Source organism: Fundulus heteroclitus, unplaced genomic scaffold, assembly GCF_011125445.2.
Source record: "Fundulus heteroclitus isolate FHET01 unplaced genomic scaffold, MU-UCD_Fhet_4.1 scaffold_78, whole genome shotgun sequence".
NCBI classification, from domain to species: Eukaryota; Metazoa; Chordata; class Actinopteri; order Cyprinodontiformes; family Fundulidae; genus Fundulus; species Fundulus heteroclitus.
The window spans coordinates 1017422-1042385 of record NW_023397230.1 but is presented as its reverse complement, the minus strand read 5'-3'; the positions used below and the strand labels follow the sequence as shown (position 1 = coordinate 1042385).

General features: G+C 38.3%; 1 protein-coding gene across 1 annotated transcript in view; it reads right to left on the bottom strand.

Moving 5' to 3' along the window:
- The window catches only part of igfbp3 (insulin-like growth factor binding protein 3), a 32051-nt gene extending 19800 nt beyond the window's left edge, over nt 1-12251 (bottom strand). Inside the window, exons 1-3 of the mRNA XM_012872199.3 lie at nt 11739-12251; nt 8557-8804; nt 1738-1857 (exon numbers count right to left, since the gene is read on the bottom strand). Coding sequence (XP_012727653.2) covers nt 1738-1857; nt 8557-8804; nt 11739-12099 — 729 coding nt within the window. The 5' untranslated portion in view covers nt 12100-12251. The remainder of the gene's footprint in view (nt 1-1737; nt 1858-8556; nt 8805-11738) is intronic.
- Between the last annotated feature and the right edge of the window lie 12713 nt (nt 12252-24964).

Below are 24964 nucleotides of genomic sequence, written 5' to 3'. Positions count from 1 at the left end.
GGGCCATCTGCTATGATTGTCCCGTGAAAACTTTTTTGGATGTTTCCACTAGTATTTTGACAACTTATTTTTGCTTCAAATATTTGAGGCTAGAAGGTCCCCTTGTCATCCGTAGTTGCCTCCATAGATTCTCTAACAGATTAAAATTTAATTGGCTCCAGAGCATAAAAAATAAATTTGCCTACCTAAATTTGCCAGGTGTTTGAACAATTTTGAGCTCAAAATAATTAATGAATTAACTATTAATAGAGTGAGAGATTTGTGTATATTTGAGCATACATGGCTATGATAAACAAAGGGGAAGCTTACATTGCATAATTTAATAGAATTAAATTACCTAATGTTGGACAGGTACAGTATTTCCAATTACTCAACCAATCTAGCGATTATTCAACAGAGTACTCTATAAAAAAATTATAGCAACAACCCAAGGGCCCTGTTGATAATTTATTCCATCCCTGGGTAATTGCAAAACTTCTGTAATGATTATCAGCAATGTTATTGCTGTGACATATCTGCAAAATACTTTGGACAATTGGTAAAAGCTTAATGGAAAAATAAATTGCTGTAAGAAATCCATATCATAGCTCCACAGGGATCATCTTAATAGAAGGCATATGTCCCTGTGAAGTTGTGAAACACAAATCTAAATACATGACTGGGAAAAGAGCCAGCCACTTATTTATTTTTTTGTAAAATTTAACATATCCAAAGCATTATGTTTAGACAGGAAGGAAATCCTTGAGGTTATCTGAAATGCTTTGTCTGTCATGAACTTTTGGTAAATGCTGTGGCATCCATTTACATCTTTTCAGGAATTCCAGCTGACATACTTCTAGTTAGAAGAATTGCAGACAGGGATTTGATTATTTGAAGGAATAGTGTTCCATATTATGGATTACCATATTGAGGATTGAGGATTGGGGTTTAGATCACGAGGTTTATTTAGAGCTCTGTCTAAGTTACAGCTTGAGTTGAACTCTGAGAAATAAAGCTTGTTTTTGATGCCTCCTGTTTGTTGGAATGGACTCAGACATAGCCTAATAAAACTAGCCACTGGTAATTATTTGTCTCACCTGTCATCATCCACCACCTGTCCTCAAGGACCTTTAGCCAATTGTATTTCAACAAAATTTCACATCCTTGCTTCTTTCTGTCTTCCAATTTTTCTCTCTCCTCTTTTAAATGAGCTGGCCATGGGTGGCCTCGGTTTGCTGTTCCGCAGACAAGAAAATCTAAACCAGTGACAGGCTGTTTATTTTCTTTACCTCACCAACAGCACCCCCACCAAAAACTACCGCCATCAAACAAGCGCCATACATACACTCCCCTGCTGCCACATCCACCGCGCCACACACACACACCCAGACCACATTCTTACATACCTACCCCCCACATTCTCCCACAACACACACCCACAAACACACCTGACCAACTTCATTTCCTGTGAGGTATGAGTCAGACGGCTGCAGTGCATTTACCGGAGTAATACATGGTTATTAGCCATTCTGATAATATAGTGTTGATGTGGCTGTCAAGGCAACCTGAGGAGCAAAAAAGGGGGATTGTACATGTGTGGGTGGTTGGGATGGGTCTTTGAAGATTCTTTGGAAGTGTTCGGGCATGTGGTGGGTTTATTTGCATGTCCGCAGGTGTGTGTCAGGGTGTGTGTGTGTGTGTGTGTTTGTGGTGTGTAACAGAAAAACCTACGATGAAATAGCAGGAAGAGCTACTCACCTGTTTTTTCTTGTAGAAACCCTTTTTGTCACAGTTAGGTAAGCGGAAGCCTCTAGGGTTGAGCACGTTGTTGATCTTTAGGCTGTTCATGATGCTGTCTATCTCCCGACGACACGGCCCCTAACAACACACCAAACACACCGACATGAAGACAATACCAAGAGGTCACAGACACAGAGTATATCGAGATTATGTTCACAACTTTGAGAGTTTGTGTTGCACAATTGAAAGGTTGAAATAGTGACCTGTCACTATTACTTAAACATCACTCAATCCTGGTTCTGTTTCTTTCATGTAAAAAATATCCTAATTTCTAAGTTAAACCAGGGAAGTCTTTGTAAGTAATCATTGTCTTGCAGAAATAAACTTTCTGGTGGGTCCAGGTTAAAGAGGTCAGGCTCCAAAATGAGACACCAGCTTTGAAAAAAGTGGTACCTTTTGCTTAGAAATATTTGTAATCAAAGCTAATTGTACCTAAACAACAGTAAAGCACATAACGTCAGCCTGTGAACTTTTATCCACAAATTGCAGAGCACAGCGATGTTAGGTAGGGTTTTTATGTAGAGTTTTTACTGCATGTGCATCAAGCTCTCCATACATACCACCTACATGTTGACGGGGGCACAACTTTTTTTCAACTGCATCTGGCTAAGGTATATCAAAGGCCCAGAGTTAATTTGTTGATTTAGGAGACATCAGACCATCCATGTGCTCAAATGTCATCAAACCTTTCTACTTGTGTCACTGTGGTGAAGAATCAGCCCTAAAATAAATACATGGTAAGTGACAGTGGTTCAACATATAGCTTTACTCTATGGAATCCAACATCCTGAGTGCCTGGAGATGGTTTGCAGTTTGTATTGTGTAAGATATATTGCTTCTTGTTCCTTTTAATTTATGTCCTGTTTTTGCTGTTGAACTGAGTGCATCTGTTTGGTGTCTCAAACTCTCTTGGTTTGATCTGAATTCTCTGTACTGACATTTGAGTCATTCTAACAAATAAACATGTCAAAATACCTATTTTCTGTTGCTGTACTTTACGTTTGGGAACCCTTCATGTTTTACAATGTTTTGTGTTACGGTCCTGTCTGCAACAATGTGCTTTGTTTACTGGCTGTGATCTGCTCCTCTGTGCTCACCTCCACCGATCGGCGAATTGGTTCCACCTGCACTAAGCCCATTAACTGGCATATGTGACACTTGTTTTCCTGCCTATATATACCTGCCTCTCACAGCCAGTCTATGCCAGATTCTTGAAAGCCTTCATGTTAGTAAATCATCCAGCGTTCCCTGATTGCCTTGCCAAGATTGACCTTGCCACGTTTGTGGATTCTCCTGCCTTGCCTACCCAATGTGGGATCCTCCAGTTGGCCTCTGATTCTGGACATCTACTCTCTGTTCTCCTTCTCGACCAAGCCTCTGCCTAGCCCCTTTTGGAAACCTCAGCTTGCCTCTGCTTCATGGTTTTGACAGCTGTCTGGATTCTGGATTTCCCTCAGCTAAGCGCCAAGCCTGCTCAGTTAAAGACCTGCATCTGTGCTGTCTGATGTGTCCTTCCTTGTTTTCACATCTCCATTGAGTGTTACACAGCCATTAACATCGTTTTCCTCCACAGTGGTTCCAGTGTGTGTGTGTGTGTGTGTGTGTGTGTGTGTGTGTGTGTGTGTGTGTGTGTGTGTGTGTGTGTGTGTGTGTGTGTGTGTGTGTGTGTGTGTGTGTGTGTGTGTGTGTGTCTGTATGCGTGCGCAAGCAACTGCGCTCCCAGCAGTGACCCGACTGAGCTTGCTTTAATTATTATTAAATCATTGTTTAACCAATCCTGTTGTCTGGCTGAATTATCGGGTCCTCTGTCTGAGCATAATAGTTTTTCTCTGTATAGTATGGGCTTCTAGCTTAGCTTTAGCTTCAGCGCTACTAAAGCTACCCATTCTGCCTCTCACGATCTTTGGTTTCCTCCACTCTGCTCTGTGTCAGGTTGTTAGTCACTCTTCCTCCTTTAGTGATAATGATCCGTGTAATAAAATTTAGTATTTTTGTGAGGGTATCAGAAAGCTACTGGTCACCTCCAAACTCCCTGCATTTCTAACAGCAGACTCAAATAACTGGCAGCTCCTTTATCAAAAACATGCCTTTAAAGACACCAGTGACTATAGTAAAATGTTTGCCAGAGACCTGAACATGGAACATGAAATCCTACCTGAAACGAATGGCTAAAGATAAGCATAAGTATTGTAAGATTCTTATTCACATTGGTTGCAATTTCACCAATCAGACGTCACTAAAATTGGAGTTGATTTTGTTTGCAATTTTAGTAAAAGAAATGTAGGACTCCATCCAACTAGATGTAGGTGGTGTCCTGATAATAATATGGCATAAATGACTGATATTTTGGGGAATACCTGATCTGATGTGGAGAAACAGCATTCATCCCACTTTAGGCAGAGGGGATCTTCTTTACATGACTCTGACAAGGTTTATTAATTCTCCAAAAAGATGACAACCCATGGGGCATAACAGAGTCACGGTTTAACCTGATCATGGCTAAAATCAAATAGATAAAAATAAATCTAAAAGGAACAAATCATGATGATCTAAAAAAAATAAATACAAATTTGTCTGAAGATAGAGATCTGACATTCAATAAACATTTAATAGTTTTATTTTTCTGTTCAAAGTTTTTGTAAGTTGGTGACTTACAAAATTGTAAGACTGGATTTTTATTAACCTGACTGATTTTAATTAACTAAAACCTGGTGGTAGAAAGGGGATTACACATAAATGAGACAACTCCTCCTAATTATTTAAATTGTACATTCTTTAAAATACTAGGTGAAGATGATGAATGGCTACCATCTTTCAGTCAAATTTCTTGTCTAATCCCTGATCAATCAATAGCTACAATATTTTTTAATAGCTAACCCTTAATTTTCTGCATCCAGATTGCAAAGAAGTAAAACCTCTTCTGTTTTGTATCATCCACCAGGCCCCTACTCTTAATTTTTTTTTAGATCTGTTCTCAGACTTCTTATCTTATGGGTTAAATATCAACAAGGTCCTTCAAGTGGGACATTTTAACATTTATGTTGACACTGAAAATTATAGCCTAAATGTAGTGCTATCTCAACTTTCCTCAAAATATATGCAGACCTATCAACTTATGTCTTCATACTCTGGACCATGTGCTGACATGTGGCATTGAGTCTGAACAAACAGTATTTCCTCATAACCCTGTCTTGTCTCACCATTTTTACAACCTTTGGGTTTAATTTAACCAAGTACACCATCCCTAAAAAAATTGTTATATTAAATCTGTATCAGACAATGTTGGAACGACATTTTAAAAATCTGCTCAATTTTTATTTTCCTCAGTATCAGAAAAACACAGCAGAAGCCAACATTTAAATTTCTAAACTTTCACAAATTGATGTTATTGGTTCATAGTGTTATTTCCTCATTGTGTGGCATTACAAAATGTGTCCCTCTTGGAAAAAACAGTTATTCTTTGGAGGCTGGCTCCCTTCGTTTAATTCAGAGCTGTGGACGTTAAAGCACAACTCTAGGAAATTGTAGAGAAAATGGTGCTCTACACATAGAGGAGTCCTATGTAATCTGGAAAAAAAGTTCACTGTTGTATAAAAAGACACTGCAAAATGAAAACAAAGTATTGTACTATTGATTGTTAATCGATTAGGACAATCCTAGGATTTCTTTTAAGTACAGTTGCCAAACTTGCACATAGTGATAATTCTGTTGAGCCATTCGTCCCCCACCTCTCAGCACTAATTACTTTATGGAATTTTTTATTTGATAAAACTGATCACAACATTCGCTTGGAAAAGCTTGAAGAATTGATACAAAGTCAACATCATAAAACAAGCAAGGATCCACTGTCACTACATTCTGAAGGCTTAAATGCTGGAATTGAATTACTTGATGCAACCTGCTGGGTTTCCTTTATTTAAAAAACTTGATATTCCTAGGCTCTGTCTATATGATTTGATTTAATTTATTTTTTTATTGCAAAGTGCCTCAAGATGGCAAGTGTCGTGAATTTCTTTCTAAATTAATTGAATTGAATAGTCTATGGTTCGTAAATGTCCGTGCAACATGGACAATAAACATGCTTACAAAAGCATTCAGATCTCAGAAACACACGTATTTCTGCTGTTAACCAAACAGACTACCAGTGAGACACAGTCATGATATACAAAAGGTAATCCAAATAATGCCACGTGGAAATATTCCCACACAGACATTGACAGATAAACGTTGTTATCTCAGGTATTTAACCCGTAAGCCCAGAGGATTTCAGGAACAATTTGTGGCTGAAATTACATGTCTTATATAAATCAAGTACAGCTCCAAAGTTATAAAGTGTAAATGTAAATTTTAGTATTTATTTGAAGCTGAGACATTAAAGAATATTTTTTAAGTAGAACCACTGTTGCAAATGTCACTATGTAATTTATAGGTGATTAAAAAAGAAAAAATCAAATGTTTCGAGCCTTGCCTAAATATTTTGCTAAATAATGCCAAATTACATGAAAACCCTTTTGAAAATTTAGGAGTAGCCTCAGACTTTGTGAAACAAATATGCTCCAGCTTATTCAGTTCAGATGTGCTGCAGTTATAGTCAAGATATTGTTATTCAAAGGTTTTAGTTGGTAGTGTGCAAGGCGGACCTGTGATTTTGGCACAACGTAGCCAAATGTGCCAAAACTGTGCCAAATATGTTCTTCACTTCATAAAAAAGAACATGGTCAAATAAAAGTGCTGTTTTTCATTGTAGAAGTGCTTCTTCACATGACGCAGCCTTTGTTAATAAGATTTGTGCTGTGTTTCATCAACATGTATCATTGTGTACAGCATAAATTAATAAAATGAAAAGAAAACTCATAAACTCCTAACTCACATCTTCTTACAAAGCTTCTAGGGTTGCCAACTCCTCTGCGTTGCTATGGTGATAGACATTGAGATACAGAAAAAAAGTGCATCATAAAGTTAACTCTTTAATGAGGCACAGGTGTTGAGCTCTGCAGCTCTAGGAAATTCCCATGGTAAAGCCCAGCTATGCACAAAGCAGCAGTGACTTGTAGGTTTGTAAGATCCGTTACACTGGGAGATTACTTAACCAAGACACATGGGAGAAAGATGTGCTGTATCTTGTTTAAAAGGTTAAACTCTCTAGTTTCCGATGATACCAACCTTGAGGGGGTGAAGATAAGCATTTCTGTGCAGCAAAGCATTTTTGAGAGAATCAGCAATGTTGTATGTATAGTTAAATGGCACATTGTGTGTTTAAAGTCAAAGTATATGTGGAAAAAAGATTAGGGACTTGTTTTAAAAATACAGATATTTAGGGAAAAAAACTTGACCATTTCTGACCTACTTTTCAAGCATGATACCGGTATGATCGGGTTTAAGGGGTTAAACTTTTGGCATTCAAGCAAACCTGAAGAAATACATGACATCAGATGTCCGCGGCAGAGAAGTAATAAAGTTGCCTTCAAATCGCCTAGAACTGACCTCCATATTGTGAATCATTTTGATTCCAAAAGGATTATGAACATTCAGCTGCAAGCTTTTGCTTTAGCATGCTACAAACTGAAATCCCAAATTTAGGTAATTAACCATGTTCTCAATTAGCGTAATTTATTTTCTCCATTTTGTATCCTTGTTGACATTAAACAATAATCACATATTAGACTTTATCTGGACCGTTTTATGTTCCTCTTCTAGCGCTCCTCCACCACGGCTATTTCTTTTACACTTATTGTGGTCTAACTCCCCTTAAGGATGAGCAGTGACACACTTTTCTGGATGGCAGCCACGCTACAACACTGAGATAAGGTCTGTCTAGCAGACGTTATCAGTTAATCGGGTTGAACAAACTGTAATCTAATAAACAATTAACCGATAATTGATCATAAGACGATTGTTGGTTTGCATCCCTAATGCAGCATCATTTGAATGCAGAAACTAAATAGTCTATAGGGGTGTGGCATATTTTTGCATATTCTAGTTGGCAAAATAGTTCATTCAGATGGTGCTTTGTAGCCACTTACCAGACTCTTTCTAACTGGTAAAGCAAAGCCTCGCCAAAGCATCATGCTTCTTTCACCGTGTCTGACTACAGTGATTATTTTTTTTCAGGGTGATCGACAGTACTAATTATTTTGCACTCTGAATCTTGTAGATCATCAAGTTAAATACTGAGTACTGTCACCGATCCTGTCCACAACAATGCTATCCACATATTTTCCAAAAAATATTTTGAAAATTTAGAAAGATCTTGATGGGATGCCTTATTGCCAAAAATCATGTGAAATGAAAATTCACTATCCATCCATCCATTTTCTTACTCACTTATCCCTCATGGGGTCGCGAGGGGTGCTGATGCCTATCTCCAGGAGTTCAGTGGGTGAGAAGCAGGGTATGCCCAGGACAGGTCTGAAAACTGACTACTAACATTGTAACTGAATATGCTAAAAGGACAGGCCATTTTCTTGCAAATAAAATCATCTACATATCCATCTCTAGTCTACATCTCTACTAAATTATATTCTGATCGGAATTGTAAAATGATTTGCTTGCTGCTGTCTTTAAAGTTGGTATTAATCTGACAAGGCATGTGAGATGGATTTAAACAGTGAGGTAGCTTTTTGTAGGTGTGCATGAAAACATGAAGCGTGATCTAATGAGCTGTATGGAACCCACAGTGACCACAGAGCAAATTTTTAATGACTTCTGTCGATGTTTTTACCATCCCAAACACAGATTTTACCACAGAAAGTCTCATTGCCTCCGGGTGTGACTTACATACTCAGTCTCCCTCTTGTTCTCCAGGGAGAAGTTTTGCATGTCCTTACTGACTCCTCCTGACACATGTTCCATCTTGTAGCTCTGCGTCTTCTTGTTCTCTGCTATCTGGATCAGTTTGTTGTGCAGTGGAGGCCTGGTGTTCATTGACCCAGGGCTGTGCCCATCATTCACAGTTGCCTCAGCAGGCATGACCGTCACGGATTCAGTCACATTGGCACCATCATCCACCTTATTTCCTGCATTTTCTGCAAACACAAACTTAAATTAGAACTGTCATACTGATGCCAATTTTCTCTTTTGGCACGGTATACACATGTATGGAAAACATTTTGTGACAAAACTCAAGATTGTTTAGAAAGCCATCACATTTGGACCAGATTTTGCTCCATCATATGTGGTTCCAAATATGAAAATTGAGCTCCAAATTATAACAATTTATTTTGCCCAAACATTTTTTTTCATTTACCTCTAAACCAAAACCAAACTTTTAGGATCTCCTCCTGTAAATTACACAAAATGAAATAATGAACGACTGCTAGGCTTCTCAACCCAACAAAGAATTACTGACTGTGTAATAAAAGCTTGTTAAAACCAGACAAAATAAGTTAAATCTTTTCCTTTTGAGATGTTGGGTGCCAGAGAAATGTTACTATTACATATCCATACATTTCCTTACAATTCAGAGGAGGATATAAGGGAGGAACTGGAGATTTGTAAGCAAATTAATCAAGTTGACACTATTAAATGTGTGCGAGAAGATTAAGAAATGTAGAGTAGAATTTGAGGGAGCAAATCAAACAGAACTGGGCTGGTATGGTTTCATTTTAAATGTCAAAGATGAGTGAAATAAAAAATGAGGCTTCAAGTACTCCCCCCAAAAGAGGGGTGCACCAACCTACCCATGATCTGCCCCCTGATTGACCACATCATCACACAGTAAAGTGGGCAATGGAAAAGCACACCAGAACCCCGAAGACTGTTTCTAACTCAAAGCAGATTTAGTGTGCTCGAGCTGTGGTGAGGGTGGTGGACAAGCATGTAGGCGTGTAGCTCATGTGGCCAGCCAGGCTGGCAATCCACCCTTCCATTTTTTTCCTGTGGCTACCTGATCAATTTGTGAGGCAGTGGTGCTACAGAGTCTAGAGAACTAGAGATGACAAAATGAGATGTCAACAACAACCTCTCTAAAAAAACAAAAAAAAACTTTTTGACCTCAGATGTCCAATCTTGTGGACAAAATTATTGAATTTAGGATTCTATCCAAAATTAATTGCTATAAAAATAAATCACATTTTTAGGACAACAGAACCATTTTGGATAAACACATTACGCAATTTGTTTATACACTGACACAGGAGTAAACAGCACAAACTGTGGTCAGGAGAGCTTGTTAATGTCTGGGAGGAGAAGCTGCTCTGGAAATGGGAACCAATGGGAGTGGAAACCACTAAGCGGCAATTACATAATATGACCAAAGGGGGCGCTTAAGACCAACTACATTCTTTTTGTTTCATAATACAATCTGTGATTTCCTTAAAACTGATATTGTTAAATGTAAAAGAACAGAGAGAGAAAAAATTAAGCATTGTTTGTGCACACAGTTGTGTGTTTAAACTGAATAAATGATAAAGCACACACACACAGGGGCACCTGGGTGCCTAAACATACAACTGTGTATTTTCACATGAAAATGGCATGTGTGCCATTTTACCCATCTGAACAGCTGTCACAGAAACCACTACACAAAGCATTCCACCTCCAATATTGTTCAGTCTTGCGAGTAGTTCATTGATAATCAGCGGGGATTTTTTTTAGTGTATGTAGGTTGTTTATACAGGCCAACCAACCACCACCTCGCTCTACTCACTGCTAGACACCTGAGCTATACTGGCCCCTATCCTGGACTAGGGAAGTTGCTTTACATATTTACAAGCAGTGCACAAGGATCCAAGAGTTTTACTGAAGGAAAGCCAGGCTATTTCAGACTAAATGGACCAGTCCTGCTGCTCAGGCTTAATGTTGCATTATTCTCCACTAGGCATTAGCTTAAAAGAGTCAGGTTCTGTTCATGCCTGTGTGAGTCAATGCTATGTTACAGTAACAAGCCAGACATTTCTGTAGTCAATCAAAATCATTATAGTCTATCATCTATAAAACATGTCATGGACAGTTTTTCTATTTGTGCTGCTATATTGTTGTAAATCAACATTTAATAAGAATAAAATCTGCCCTCCAAAAAGAAGATACCATGATAATCTTCCCTTGATGACATCACATAAGGCATTAGGCATTAATCCCTCTGGGATTATTAAAGTATTTATGGTTCTGATTCTGAGGCAACTGATTAAGAGTTTTTTTCAGTAGGTTCCTTTAATTTTGTGTTTTTTAAACATCTTAAATCGAATCCCATTGTCAAATGTGTTTTCAATAAATAAACGGACTGTGTCATAACCCTGCCAGATTAGGAAGGGGTTTCAGAGCTTCAGAATCTTTACTTGTGTAAAGTTAATTGCCTGTCATATCATTTTTAAATGCCTGCTGACCAACACATTTCTGGTGTATCTTATAATAAAGTCAACCCACAAGCAGAATTGTCTTTTTTTCTTCTTCGGTGTGGTCTATATACACTATTTCTTGTGAAATCTTACAGTGAAAATCCATACTTCATTATTAATATGTATTACCAGTGTCCATTTGTTATGACAATAAATAAACTGAAACAGGATAGTATCTTTAATTGAACACTGGTGGCTTTATAATAAGAAAAACCTCACAACCCAAAGTATTTTTTCTACATTTTTAATTTCAGGCACGGATTTCCAAACCTATGCGCACATATAATCACATAAAGTATTTCATATTGTCTATTCATCCAGTGTGACTCGTGTAGTTCATTGCTCTTTAGGTTAAACATGTTCTTAATGAAGTCAATAGCTCATATGATACCAAATTTGCGGTATGTTGCCAAACATAGCACCTTTGTGCGTGTTTCCCTTAGCCATTTACCTTAAGATCAGTCTCAACCTTACGCACTTAATCTGTTTGCATAAAGAGGGAGCTCCCCTGACCTGGTCATAGGAGCGCCTCATGGAGAAGGCGCCTGTCAGAATCACCCAAACAGACACACACGGGGAATAAAATAACCATGAAATGCGCAAATGGAAAACACCATTTTCTACCTTGTTTTTGCGGCGGCTTAAGATAGCTGTTGAGTTTTTTTGTTGCGCTGGTGCATACCCCTCGTCCCTCCAACAGAGCTTGCAAAGGACGGGTCTCTCCGGGCTGATGCCTGCAGGTCAAGCCGGAGCCGCAGCGCGCAGTGTACACTCCACAAGCCTTTCCCTCGCCGAGGGCGCACGTCATGCAGCAGCCGCAGCCGGGCTCCCTTACGCTCTCCGTGCAGTCCTTCGGCAGCAGTTTGCACTGCTGGAGCGCACTGGCGTCGCACGGCTCGCATCGGACTACCGGCCCCACAGAGCCGGCGAGCCGGGCGAACGCAGCCAGAGTGACGGCAAGACAAAGCGCGCAGAGACCGGGCATTATAGTGATTAAGCTTTTCACAAAGGGACAGTGTTGGAGTTGTCACACGGGCTTAAGGGGACTCTATGTGACAAAGCGAGCCGACTGGCCTTCTCCATCTGTGTTTTCTTTTACGCAAACTTCTCGCTTTATACAGGCGGAAAAAAGAGCAGCAAGTCACACCCTCCTGAATAATGTAAGCGGAGAGCCCCAACACCAAGAGCCGCAACGTTCAGGCTCGGGAGAGCGCTGCGCAAACATTACATTTTCTCTGTCAGGCACGCATATACAACGTTTCCATGCACTCCAGGGATCCTAAACACAGACAAGGCAAGTTAAAACAGCTTCAGACTTGGCCCCAAGAAGATATTCTTCAGTATCTGCTAAGATTAAAATTAAACAAAATAATTGTCATGTCCCAGATAAGGTGGAGATTGTACAAATTGAGAAGTGAAAGACGCACGTGTGACATAGGCTTGGATTCCACTTGTGATACCCCCACATCCAATAATATTAACACATTACTTCAGAAAGTTGCTAAGTGGACTCAGAAACACCCTTAGTGTTTATTTCCCCTTGTCATCACAGCCCCAAACTAGAAAAAAATAGAATATAATTACAACAGTCCAGTCTTGAAGTAATAATTACATGGACAGGTTTTTCAGCATCATTCAATTCAGCATCATTTCAGGCATGCTCAGTATAAGGGATTGCTGCAGAGCCATTGACAACGGTGATGACTGTTCATTCTGGCTCCATGTTCTTTCAGGAGGAGTGAATGCTCCTTGGATAGGAAACTTTTTTAACCAATCTGTCTGTATGATTTTACTGAGTTTGACTTTGTAAAGTGCCTTGAATTGGCGCTATATAAATAAAATAGAATTGAATTCCCTGACATGATATTTCTGAATTTGGCAATATTTCAGAAGTGAAGGTAATCTTAAAGACCTGTTCAGATTGAAATGACATGCCCAAGTACTCAAGATGCCCTTCTTGACACAACCAGGATTCAAACTCAAGTCCCCCATATCAAAGACATGGATTTAGCCCACTGGGGACTCACCTGTAATCAAACTGATTGGATTCACCAGGATTTATAGATGAAGAAAGCAAAGTATCATCAGCATAACAGTGGAAATTTATCCCATGCTGTTTCATCATTTTTCAATTGGAAGCATATATATATATATATATATATATATATATATATATATATATATATATATATATATATATATATATATATATATAACTTAAAATCTAACTTAAAATCTTGTGGTGTCATGATCCACTAGTATTGGTTTTCATATGTTTCCTTTTAATTATTCACTTGCTGTTTGTTAGATTCTGCCTTTCCAGTTTGTTACTTTAGGCTTGCATTGAAGTTTATTCCGATCTCTACATTAGTGGTATTTCTGTTACCACTCTGTTTATCTTTCCTCCTTCAATTGTTTATCTCTTTGTGTGCCAGCTCAGCTCCTCTGTGGTAATTACTTATCTCCCTCAGCTGCACTGCCTCCTTAGCTGATCCAGATAGCCTCTGAATAACTCTTCGGGCTTGTCTATCATTTCTATACCACTGCCTCAGTATATATGATTTTTGGCTGTCAGTAGCTATGTTTACATGCAAAAAATTTCACGATCAGATTGAAATTAATTCGGATTAAAAAAAAAAAATAATCAGATTGTACCATTTATATGAGCACATAATTAATAAATCCGATCACAATATGTGTGTATATGCACATGGCTTTATTCAGATTAGAACCATTCTGACATGTGCAGTTATCAAATTAAAAAAACAAAAAAAAAACATAGAAGAACTTTGCTGAACAACATGAAATAGCAAACAAAGCAGTATTATATGAGTTTGTTTGTCTTCCAAGTGCCCAGAATGGACTTGCACCAGCTTCTAATTATGGTTGAAACGTTACTGAATAAATAACAATTTGGAGCTCTTTTAATATTTCGAATATAAATATTATATCTGGAGCCCCAATAGTTTATCTCCCAGCTGATTTCTGAAACTCAACAATGCAGAGATATGTCATGTGACGTTTACATACTTGGATCAGTTTGCCACATTTGGAATAACTTGATCCTGACAAGCGTTTACATGTGTATTGATCAGATTATCAATCAGCATAAACCACCCCTCTGATTCGGAATATAATTTCATTCCAATTGAGCTTGATCCAATCACAATATTCCGATTGGCTTGTTAACATGAAACATTTTATTGAAATCGGCCCTTAATTCTGATTACTTTTGTCCATGTAAACGTAGCTTGTGTTTCTTTGCTGGAATCTCCTGTATATCTGCCTCATGATCCATGATTTTTTTTTTTTGCTCCTCATTCTGCCCATTTCACTTGCTCTGCTTCAGCCTGCTCTAGTTTATGAGTTTTTGTTAGTTAATTTCTCTTCTTTCTTTATTACAGAAATGTATTTTCTTCTACCGTGTTATGCATATGGATATGCATAACACTTCTTTCTACAACATCATGACATGTGGCACATTTCCAGTTACAAAGGATAGATTAATCATGTCTAAAATGGGGGCGGTAATAGGAACACTTCCTTAAAAAACGTAGGTAGGTACTGGGTCTAACATACAAGTTGAAGGTTTAGATGAAGCTGTTTTTGGCAACTCAGCGGGCTCAACTGGATCAAAATAGTCAAAACACAGACCAGGTTCTGCAGGTATCTCCAAAAGATTCATTAAAGGTTGTTGCTAACCTTTATTCATCTCCTTTCCCGGGCAAACCTCCATCTCTGTAGCTTTTCCTCCACTTGTTCTCTGCTATTACCACAGATCCCAATGTCATCTGCAAACATCATAATCAAAAATATGTTCGTTGGGAAAAGTGAGATGCACCTTCGTGTTCCTTTTGGTCAGCAGCGATTTTGGCCTGGGGAACTCTTACATGAATACTATTTGAGCCTGTCTCTCTCATTGTTGAATTAAAAACACTGAGCTTAACTGAGGCAAATTAGGCTGGCGGTGTAGTTTTTTTTTTTTTTTCCTTTTTTGACCCGTTGGATGAATTTTTTAATTTTTTATGGCGGTTTTTTGGTAGGTCAGCCACTCCTTGAAAAGGAGTCTATTTTGGGAAAATTACTTTTTTCACAGGTTAGCTCAGATTGTTTTCCCTTTTGGTTTTTGTCTTACTAAAGTATGCGTATTTACTCAGGTTTTTTATCTAAAACTTTCAAATGTCAACAAGTTAAAGCAGAAGAAACCTGTAAAGGGGTTTATTCACAGCCCATGTCAGACATAAGTGTTAACTCCTCCTTCTTTAGAATAATCCAGGCTGGTCCAACTGGCTGCATGCCGGGACTCCCTGGATATAAAAAGAGCTCAAAAGCTGTCTGCTTTTGACTGCTTGCCTGTTGAGAGCCTAAGACTCTGCAAGCAAGTGGGAACTGGTTTTGTCTGCTACTCTGGGACTGGAGATCACTAGATGTGAAATAGAGAACTTCAAGCTCTTTTCACTTTTTTTACCCTCTGAACAGATTTTAATCTGAATAAGTATTGCATTTCATGCAAGGTCTCATGAAAGTCTGATGAACTTCAGCCATGGAGTAATACAATTACTAAATGTTTTGTCATCATTTTAGACCTGTATTTTTGAATTGATATTAACAGAAATTGTGCTGTGTGTTGTGCTGTGTACAGGATCTCTGATTTGATAATAAACTATATAACAGAGTAAAGGAAACTCCTGGTCTTTGTTAGTATGATGCAAATCCTTACATGGGAAGTAAAATAATTCACTTTAGATTGATGCATAATTGATTGACTCATTAATTAACTGATTGCTATACCAGCAAGGTGTACATCTGTATAAATTGATGTTCACAGTTGCTCTGTATTGAATATGAGTTTAAGCTATTTTTCAAATATACTGTAACAAAATACTTTTGACTTTAGATGTGCAGAAGAGGTGGTTTAACATAGTATTGACGTAAGGATGTGTTATAGATTTTGTAAAACCATTTGAGAAACCATGTACACTTTTCCTTCCAATCGTGAATTTTGTGCTGGTTTACATCTGTGGTTGTTATGTCACAAAACAGTGAACAGTTTTACAAGGTGCTGGCCATGTTTACAACCAAAGAGACATTGTTTTTCTCTCCTGGTCTATTAAAACCTTTTAGCTCAAGTACTAACATCAGCCAGAAACCAAGTGGCACATCTGTCTGCTTACCTTTCATAGATCCTGAGCAGATCTGGTGATCTGACATTTTCCATTGTCCTCACAAACACCCCATACTCTGCAGCCTGAGCTCCAACCATCCAGAGCCTCTTCCCATTCAACTTCTACAACATAACTGACCCAACATGATTTCAAATCTTTGGACAGAAAATGCTTAGATGTGCAGGCTCAGCTCCACTTGCCCTCTCCCAGTCTGATATATCCCCGAGTGCTGCAAAAACAAACACGAGAGGGGGGTATCTGCTGAGAAAATAAAGCAATCAGTACAGGCCATTGTAGGATTTCTTCCACAGAAGCAGAAAAAGTGTTGAGACTACATAACAAAAAACAAGCAGAGAGTAAAAACAGCATGAAAAGTGAGAAAGCACTAAGATTAATTTTGCTATTTTCAGCTTTTTGTCTGTTCCTCGGATTTTGTCGTTTGTTGGATATTTATAGTTTCTCCTTTAGCTTGTTTATGTCTGCTTTTCTGTCTAAGGTGCGATTTACCTGACCAACTTTGGAGGTTTAACTAATTCAGGGAAAAAAAAGACTGTTTGACATTCTTTTTTAGCATTGTTCAACCAGCGTTTACTTCTGATTTGTTTTATTATTCACCAAGATTTAAAGTGATGTTATGTTGGGGTGGTGATGGGTAGGAGGGCGAAGCTTTCTGGCAATAGCTTGACCTCTTAAAGCTTTATGACAATTTATAGACAGTAGGAAAACTACATGAATCCTAAAGCCAAACTAAAATGTAATATACCAAATTACCTCTGGGGAAGGATTTATGCTGCATTTTCAGCATAAACTTCAGATACTTCATGCCTAAAACATCAACACTCAAATGCTGAGTGACTACTCTGGGTGTGAATGTGTGTGATCTACATAAGACAACATAAAGAAAAAAAGGTTATCCATATCAACAATATTTTGGATAATTTTTATTGCCCCTATGGCTTGCTGAAAAGCCCCTTTTCAGCCAGCCATACTCAATTTCGCCAGCCCTACTCGGCTCCGCCCCGCTCGGTTTTAATCTGCACTCTTTTTTCAACCAGACTAGGAATGCTTGGAAGAAGGAAACACCTCCTGGAGCTGTAGTCTTTAACACCACTCCCACATCTTGCTGCGACACTAACACTTTAAAGATGTTGACCAGATCTGAAAAAAAAAAAAAAAAAATGTGGGACAACAAGGATGCCTATGAGGGACAATACGGGACACATTACCAACACCATGATGATATCATACATTTTAATTTAGCACAGATCACAAGTTACATTAACCAATATCTGCTTTGCCTATTTAATAAAATTGTTCTAAGTTTATAAGAAAATCTTTACTAGCTTTTAAATATTAATACTTTTAAAAATCTTATTAGAGAAAAAAAATCTTAAAATCTTGCGTAAAGTTAAATATTGTTTAAATTAATCTTGGCTGCTATTCCCTTGCCTGTCTGGCAGGCATCTTTGGGTTTGAGTGAAAATTAGTCCATTGATTGGCAGGAGGCTTTTTCAGCTGTGCATTTTTTGCGTGACTCACTTTTAGTGTTGCTACACATCGTGCTCCCCTCCGTGTGACTTTGGCAAACTTCACAAAAAGCTCCTGGAGAATCACCTTTCTCTGGCCTCAAAAACCTTTCCCCAATAATTGTAGCAGCATTTTCTATTCTTTGACATAGCTTCCTTAATATTCCCTATGCATTAAAATCCTTTCCGTTTTATTTTACAAGCATCATGTAGCGCAGCTGGTCATGAGGTTGGATGCTGCTGCGTATTTTGACTGACAGCCGAAGCAGCTGTCATTAACAATGACTGCAGCTCTGCTTTCTTTATATTTTAGAAAAGCGTCTCTCAAATATTTTGACCTTTCAAGATTTTGATCCAGTCAAATGCGAAGCATTGTTTGAAATTGCAGGACACCGGGAGAGGATTAAAATACGCAGCATAGTCACAGACAAATCGGGACATGATCCCTCTATGTTAAAGACATCCGTAAGAAACTGCAAGGAATAAAAAAAACTAATACGTCATTGTAAAAACAATACAAATAATGTTTTTGATCATATATGCAAGATTATCCTGAATATTTAATCCACTGGGATAAATATTTGAACCACACATTATCCTAAACTGATAATAAAATAAGGCACAGCTTTTCTCTGTCTCCTCTCTGGGGGGAGAGGAGACATCTGCTCCAAAGTTTGCCTAACAGAGTTCAATTTTGGGATCTGTGAGGATGTTTTTGCTTCAGCCATGGGGGGAACAACAACAAGGACTTTAATAGTGCAATACCGTGGACTTTTGACAGTGACATTATTTTATAGGTTGGATGTTGGATATTCATGCTGCACTGCACAGATGGTCTGCTGCAACGGCAGCTACTCTCTGCCTTCTCCCTCCTCCCCACAGAGTTGATCGATCAGGGGGGCGGTGAACAACTTTTTGAAACAAACACTCTTTAGAGACTAAATGGAATAGCTTTCAGCGAATGTAAAATTAGAGAAAGCCTTGGTGAATCCGTGGATCTGATACACTGCAAATACATATAAGATGTGTAATTTTTCATTCTTTTCCCTTCAGGCGTGGTTCATGGTTTGTAGATAGTAAAATTATATTTAGGTTTGACCCCATTGGTTCATAGTGGTCCTTAACGATAATGTCATCACAAGCAAGTTTTTCCTGGATTTCCTCCGAGAAAAAAAACAACTTCTCATTTCTCCTCTCGCCTTGGCCATTCACTCAAAAGCAGAGTGTTCACATTGATCAGAATTGATCGCATCCAGTTGCGGTTCTCCCAGGTTATTCGCCTGAATAATGCGGTGTTCTCAAATTGTATCCTTCAGTGACTCCTATAGTAATAAAAATACGCTTGAAACAGAAACTATACTTCAACATATCTAATCCAAAAAGGCAGAGAGATGTTTACAGCTTCAGAACTGGACTCTCATACAAAAACAATGCAAGACGGTAGATTTACGGACATGAGGGAGTGTGCAATTCTCGGTTATGTCAGTTTATATGGATAAGCAAAGCCTGCTCAGGATTGGTTGATTCCCCCATGTTGTCTTGGGATCCACGTCGCCATTAGACTGAGAGCTTGGCTCCAGGGATATCCGGGTCCAGTGATAACAGTCCATTTGTTTATGCACGCCATACCTCCTTGGCTTTGTGAGTTCTTTGCAGCCCCTTCCTCTGTTATCTCATAATCCGTAACAACATCAAAACTGTTCTCAAGTTCACTTGGTTTGACCCTGCTCCTGAGCAGGGCCAGAGAAACTGGGGCTGGTCCAGAAAAAATACTGTTCCTGAAATGCTTGAAAGCGGGCGGAGCCGAGTAGAACCCGGCCAAACTGGGCTGGTGGAGAGGGGGCAATACAAGGCTGGATGAGGACTCACAAATAATCCATCCCAAACACAAATGTGGAACATTTACTAAACCCTCCTGGGGCTTTAACTGGAGTAGTGTGACCACATGGCTCCACACATACGTCCGGGATTACTCCATTGGAGAATTATTTCAGAAGGAGGGGCCTTATCAAAAATCCCCACATATGATTGGATAAACAGCTTGTCCATCATCTTTACTGATGTATCATATTTATACATCCGTATTTCATCGATGGTTGCATAGCTTCCTGCCATATTACTAAATCACAGCCCTGTTCTTCCATGAGAGGGAGCTTATTTTAGCAGGCTGCTTTCATTGTATTATTATTATTATTATTTTTTTTTTTTTTTTTTTTTTGCTTTTTAAATGGATATCAGAGTGAAGGGGTCTGGAACTCATTCAAGAAGAAGAAAAAAAAACACATTTATGCAGAAAAAAACACAATTACTCTATTTCCTGCTACATCCCATCACCAGCTCTGATAAAGACAAAGAAAGGCTATTTGAATTTGTGTAATTAAATATATAATATAATGAAATCCAACCAAACCCTTCTGTTTGCAATTCATATTGTGAACGGGACATTTCTTTTAAGATGTCAATGTGTTTATCTTGGAAGTAGACAACATGAAGTCATGTGTTTGATTCTAGCCACCACTAAATTCCCAATATTTATAGAATTGTGAATGAAGTCAACAAATCCATTTAAAAGGGCCATAACAGCAAATCTATTTATTTATTTTTTGAGGTATGTGTGATATAATATGGTCTGTAATTTGGTTGTTCACTGATGAGGCTGTGTTCATGTCTAAATTGAACACCAAAAGGACCTGCTCAGGGGCAGTCAGCTTTGTTAACCTGCTTAAAAACGATCCGATCACAAAACAGGTCGTCTTTCTACGCAGGTTGTCTTCCTACATGATTCATACTCTCCAATCAGAGCACAGCGGCAAGCAAACAGCATTCCCCCTCCCCTCTCCTTCCACCCTCCCCTCCTCCCCCAGCTGATGCACCCTCTGACTTGAGAGGATGAAGATGAAGCAGTGAGCGAGTGTTTCACAGCTTTTCCTAATATGGTTGTAGCCAACAGTGAAGTCATCTGAATAGAGCTGCATATAATCACCACAACCAACCCTTTTACTGAGGAGGGGCATTCAGCCTGACGAAACAAGCTGATGTTATGTTTTTTAAGACATTTTTTGGAGAAGTCACATATGCAGCAATATCAACTACATGAAATGTTTTATACAGTGATATCCTGGCACCCTTAATACAATGATTTTGAGTAAACGCCACCTCCTATTCATTATAGAAATGAGTGAGTGAAATTATGTTTCCAATTACAATCAACATTGTTACAAAAAAATGTTGTTTAAACAGCTAGCAATGGTTATTTTATCCTAACTGAGATGATTATTGCTGAAAAAAGAGAGGAGAGTTGTAACAAACCAGAAACAAAATTGACGTCCCAAAAATGTTTGACTTTGTTAAATCATTTAATAAGAGAAAAACATTACAAGCCACAAAAATCCAACCAAACCCTTCCTTTTGCAATAGGCTCTTCATCACAGGCAAATTAGCTTTCAACGTTTCTTATAGCATTCACCAAATTCCAATGGGGATATTTGGACTAAGACCAATTAGATTCCTTTTGGCAGCCAAATGGAAACCCTTCTTATCAAATGGAAATCTTTTCTAAACTCATAAACAACATCATGGGACAGTCCAAATATTTTAAGATTGTCTGTACTCTTGTTGGCTTTACACTGTGTGGCTCGACCGCCAGTCCTAACTATTTTTTTTTTCTTTTCCATCGGCAAAATGATTAACATGTCATTTTGCTGAATGATGTTGACTGTGGCTTGCAGGCAAGAAAACTTGAATAGTATGTATTGCCAGCATCCCATTGAGGAAAATCAGATGGTGCTCCTGAACTCAGTGCTGACAGCAAAGACAGGCCTTGTACATCATAGGGAGAACAAAGATCTACTAATAAAAAAAAGCCAGTATATTTCTACAGGCTGTTAATTACGTCTGGGCTGGTTCTTGAGCGTTTAAGTAACAAAATACACTGCACGATACTGAAAATCTGGTAACCATGACCAAATGAAAGAACTAATTGGTACAGTCAGTGGATTTTTCATTTTCATCATAATCAGACTTGACATCTAGCATTACAACTTAATGCTTTTAATCCTCTTTTTAACTTCAGAGGGAGAAGGGTAACCATAGTAGGATGCCAACTTGGGTGGCAAACATCTGCCTTTGTTAACCACCATCCTCAGACCCTATTAATCTGACTGTTCTGAGGTTAGGAGCAACAGTTGAATGGTTTTCGAGAAAGTCCAAGGTCTTAAGTTGTTGGAGGTCGAATAAATCAGTAAAAGTTTTTATTTATTTTATTTTTTTGCAAAGTTACATTTATGTTTTCTGACCTGTATACTAGATACTTATATTTTCCTAATAGTATGTTTGTTCTTTTAATCAAAGGACTGATTTTATCTTAGTAAACATTAACTTTTTGAGTTTTATGATACAGGTTTTATTGCTGTAAAACAATATGGCTCTTTTTCCAGAAACAATGGTTGGAGATTTTATTGAAATCTAATAAATGCCATGGATGTTTTGAAAACAAGGCGATCTTTATTGATTGTTGTAATGGGGGTGTTGTTACATGGGAATACACTCCTCCTGTTGTATCTGTTTTCAATAAGTTAATGGAACGGTCTCATTGCTTCCCGCCAATGTCTGCATGACATAGACAAACATCTGGAGACAAAAGAAGAAGGAAGAGATAAGGAATGCGTGCAGATTCAGAGGTGAATATAGAACTAAAAACAAACCAACACGTTTGTTGGGTATTCTAATAAAGGGAACTGCTTGTAGGAGCAAAGAGTGGCTTTAGGAAACAGACATACAGTTAAAATCAGATGGGTACATACACTGTTTTAAAAACACACATATTGTTTTATCTGATGCTCAGACACTGTCAGACTAAACTTTATGTTTAGATGTCATCTATTTTTTGAAGCGCTTACACAGTTGCAATTGACTTTTAACGTAGTTCAGAAAAAACATATGATTTATAACGTCTGCTGAATGCAAATAAAACATGCTTGAGTCAGCCACCAAGGCGAAATTGCAGAACCTGCCCCAAATCGTCACTTTGCACGGTTTCTACATTGAGTTTGTGCCACGCTACAGATATCTTGTTTCTTTATTGTTGAGTCTCTTTCTTTTACTCTGCCGCGTCTCAGAGTCGTTGTACCATGGATGCTGTGTATGATGGAGCATTGAGGTTCATCACAAACTTAAGATCACTAACTCATTGTTTGTTGTATAAACATGTTGGTTGGTCCTCGTTGTCCTTAAGAGGGCATAGACACAGGCATGTAATGATTTACAAAGCTGTCATTGGTCTACTTCCCTCATAACTCTCAACTTTTCTCTAGGTGAAGAGTTTGGGGTCGTATAGTCTTCGGTCTCGGGAGCTTTTATTAGTTTCAGTCCCGAGGCTGAGAACTGAAATGGGGAAAAAATGCTTTTCCTACGCAGCTTCCTTTGCCTGGAACCAGCTGCAGAAAGACCTGAGGTTTCATGACCTGGATTCTCTGAATGTTTTTAAGAAAATGTAGGATGAGTTAGATACAGTTACATCTGTAAATGTTTTGCTTGATTTGTGGCTTTTAAATAGTTATTGTATTTTTATTTTACGGCGGAGAAATTATTACAAGTTTCAGCGCTGAGCTTCTTGCTGGTCTCTTACAAACTCCGGCAGCAAAACAGGCACAACAAAGGGAATCACAAATATTTATCTCCTCCTCCTCCTTCCCCTGGCCAAGCCCTAAAATTAGACATGTCATTTATTGAACAAATTATTAACACCTTGGACCTTCTTGCTACAGGGCAACAGTTCTGTGTCACTGTATAGAATGAATACTAAGCAGCGTGTTTAAAAACAAGGAGGTTTACACTTTAATTATTTTAAATGACAGCTGTTATAATAGAAAAAGGAAATATTTTACCCTTCTTTGGACTACCAAGAGATTTTGTAATCCAAACTAAATGTCACGATAAACACACCATAGCAGCAGCAAACAAGATTTAAGGTGAGAAAAAGATGGAAGGAAGACACTTTTAGTAGTTTCAGGCTGACCAAATTAAATAGCTCATACCTGAGAGTAGGCCAATTCCAGCCTTCTAAGAGGATCAGTTTCCCTTTCCTGACCTGACACACTTACCCAGCTAGCATCACTCAGTTGTCTTCAATCCCACTGCTTACAACCTGAAATACACTTTCACGGTTTGTAAAAAAAAAAAAAATGCTTTCCTGTGGCAGAGATAGGATCACGCCATGTGACACTGGAAAGATAAAGTCGTCACTAAGAGGATTTCGATCTTAAGTTTAACTCTTGGAGTAAAACCATGACCACTTGAAGGGAGGCTAACACCTGCATGGCAGCACGTACAACTTACTCACAGGTTGGTTCAAACAGGTTACTACAGGGCTGAATAGATCTATCTTAGGACCCTTTGGTAAATAGACTAAAGAAAAAAAAGCAGGCAAAAAGACAGATGCTTTTGGATTTGGAAAGGCTGTGTCTTAATCTGAGACCTGAGATGTATAAGATGATACATCCCAACTACAGAAAGCATAGGGGATATTTTGGTGAGTTCACAACAGTTTGATCAACATAATTCTTTCCATAAAATGCAACAGTGTGTACTTTGCATAAACTTAACCTGAATTTACCGACACAGGCAACTCACAGGCAACTACTGTAGTGTACAGGTTAATTTTACTAACTTCCAGCGTTTACTCTCTGAATGCCTATTGGTTATTTTCAGATGTTTACTTTAAAATACTGAAACTCTCCTTTTTACAGAATTGTGGGGGGATTTTTGTGACGTCCCATAAAGAGTAACATGCATGTTCAAGAAGGTAAACTATAGGTTCCAAAAAAGTAACTTTTAAATTTCAAGTAACTCACAGATTCCTAGAAGGTACACTCTAAGTTTCAGAAAGGTTAAGAAAAAGAAAAACTTTAAACCCCAGAATATGAATTTCAGGAATTAAACTATACGTTCTGTAACTTCTTTCTTTCGAAGGGAAAACTGTAAGTTTCGCAAAAGTACTTGCTGTATTTTGGAATAATGTTTGTCTAAATTTTGTGTGACATATTTAAAATATTTTGATAGCTTTAGTAGTTTACGGTTTGCCATATTATGTCTCTGTCATGTAATATGTGGCTATTGATAGACCAAAATGCAGGCAAGAGCTTTGGTGAAGCATGATGAA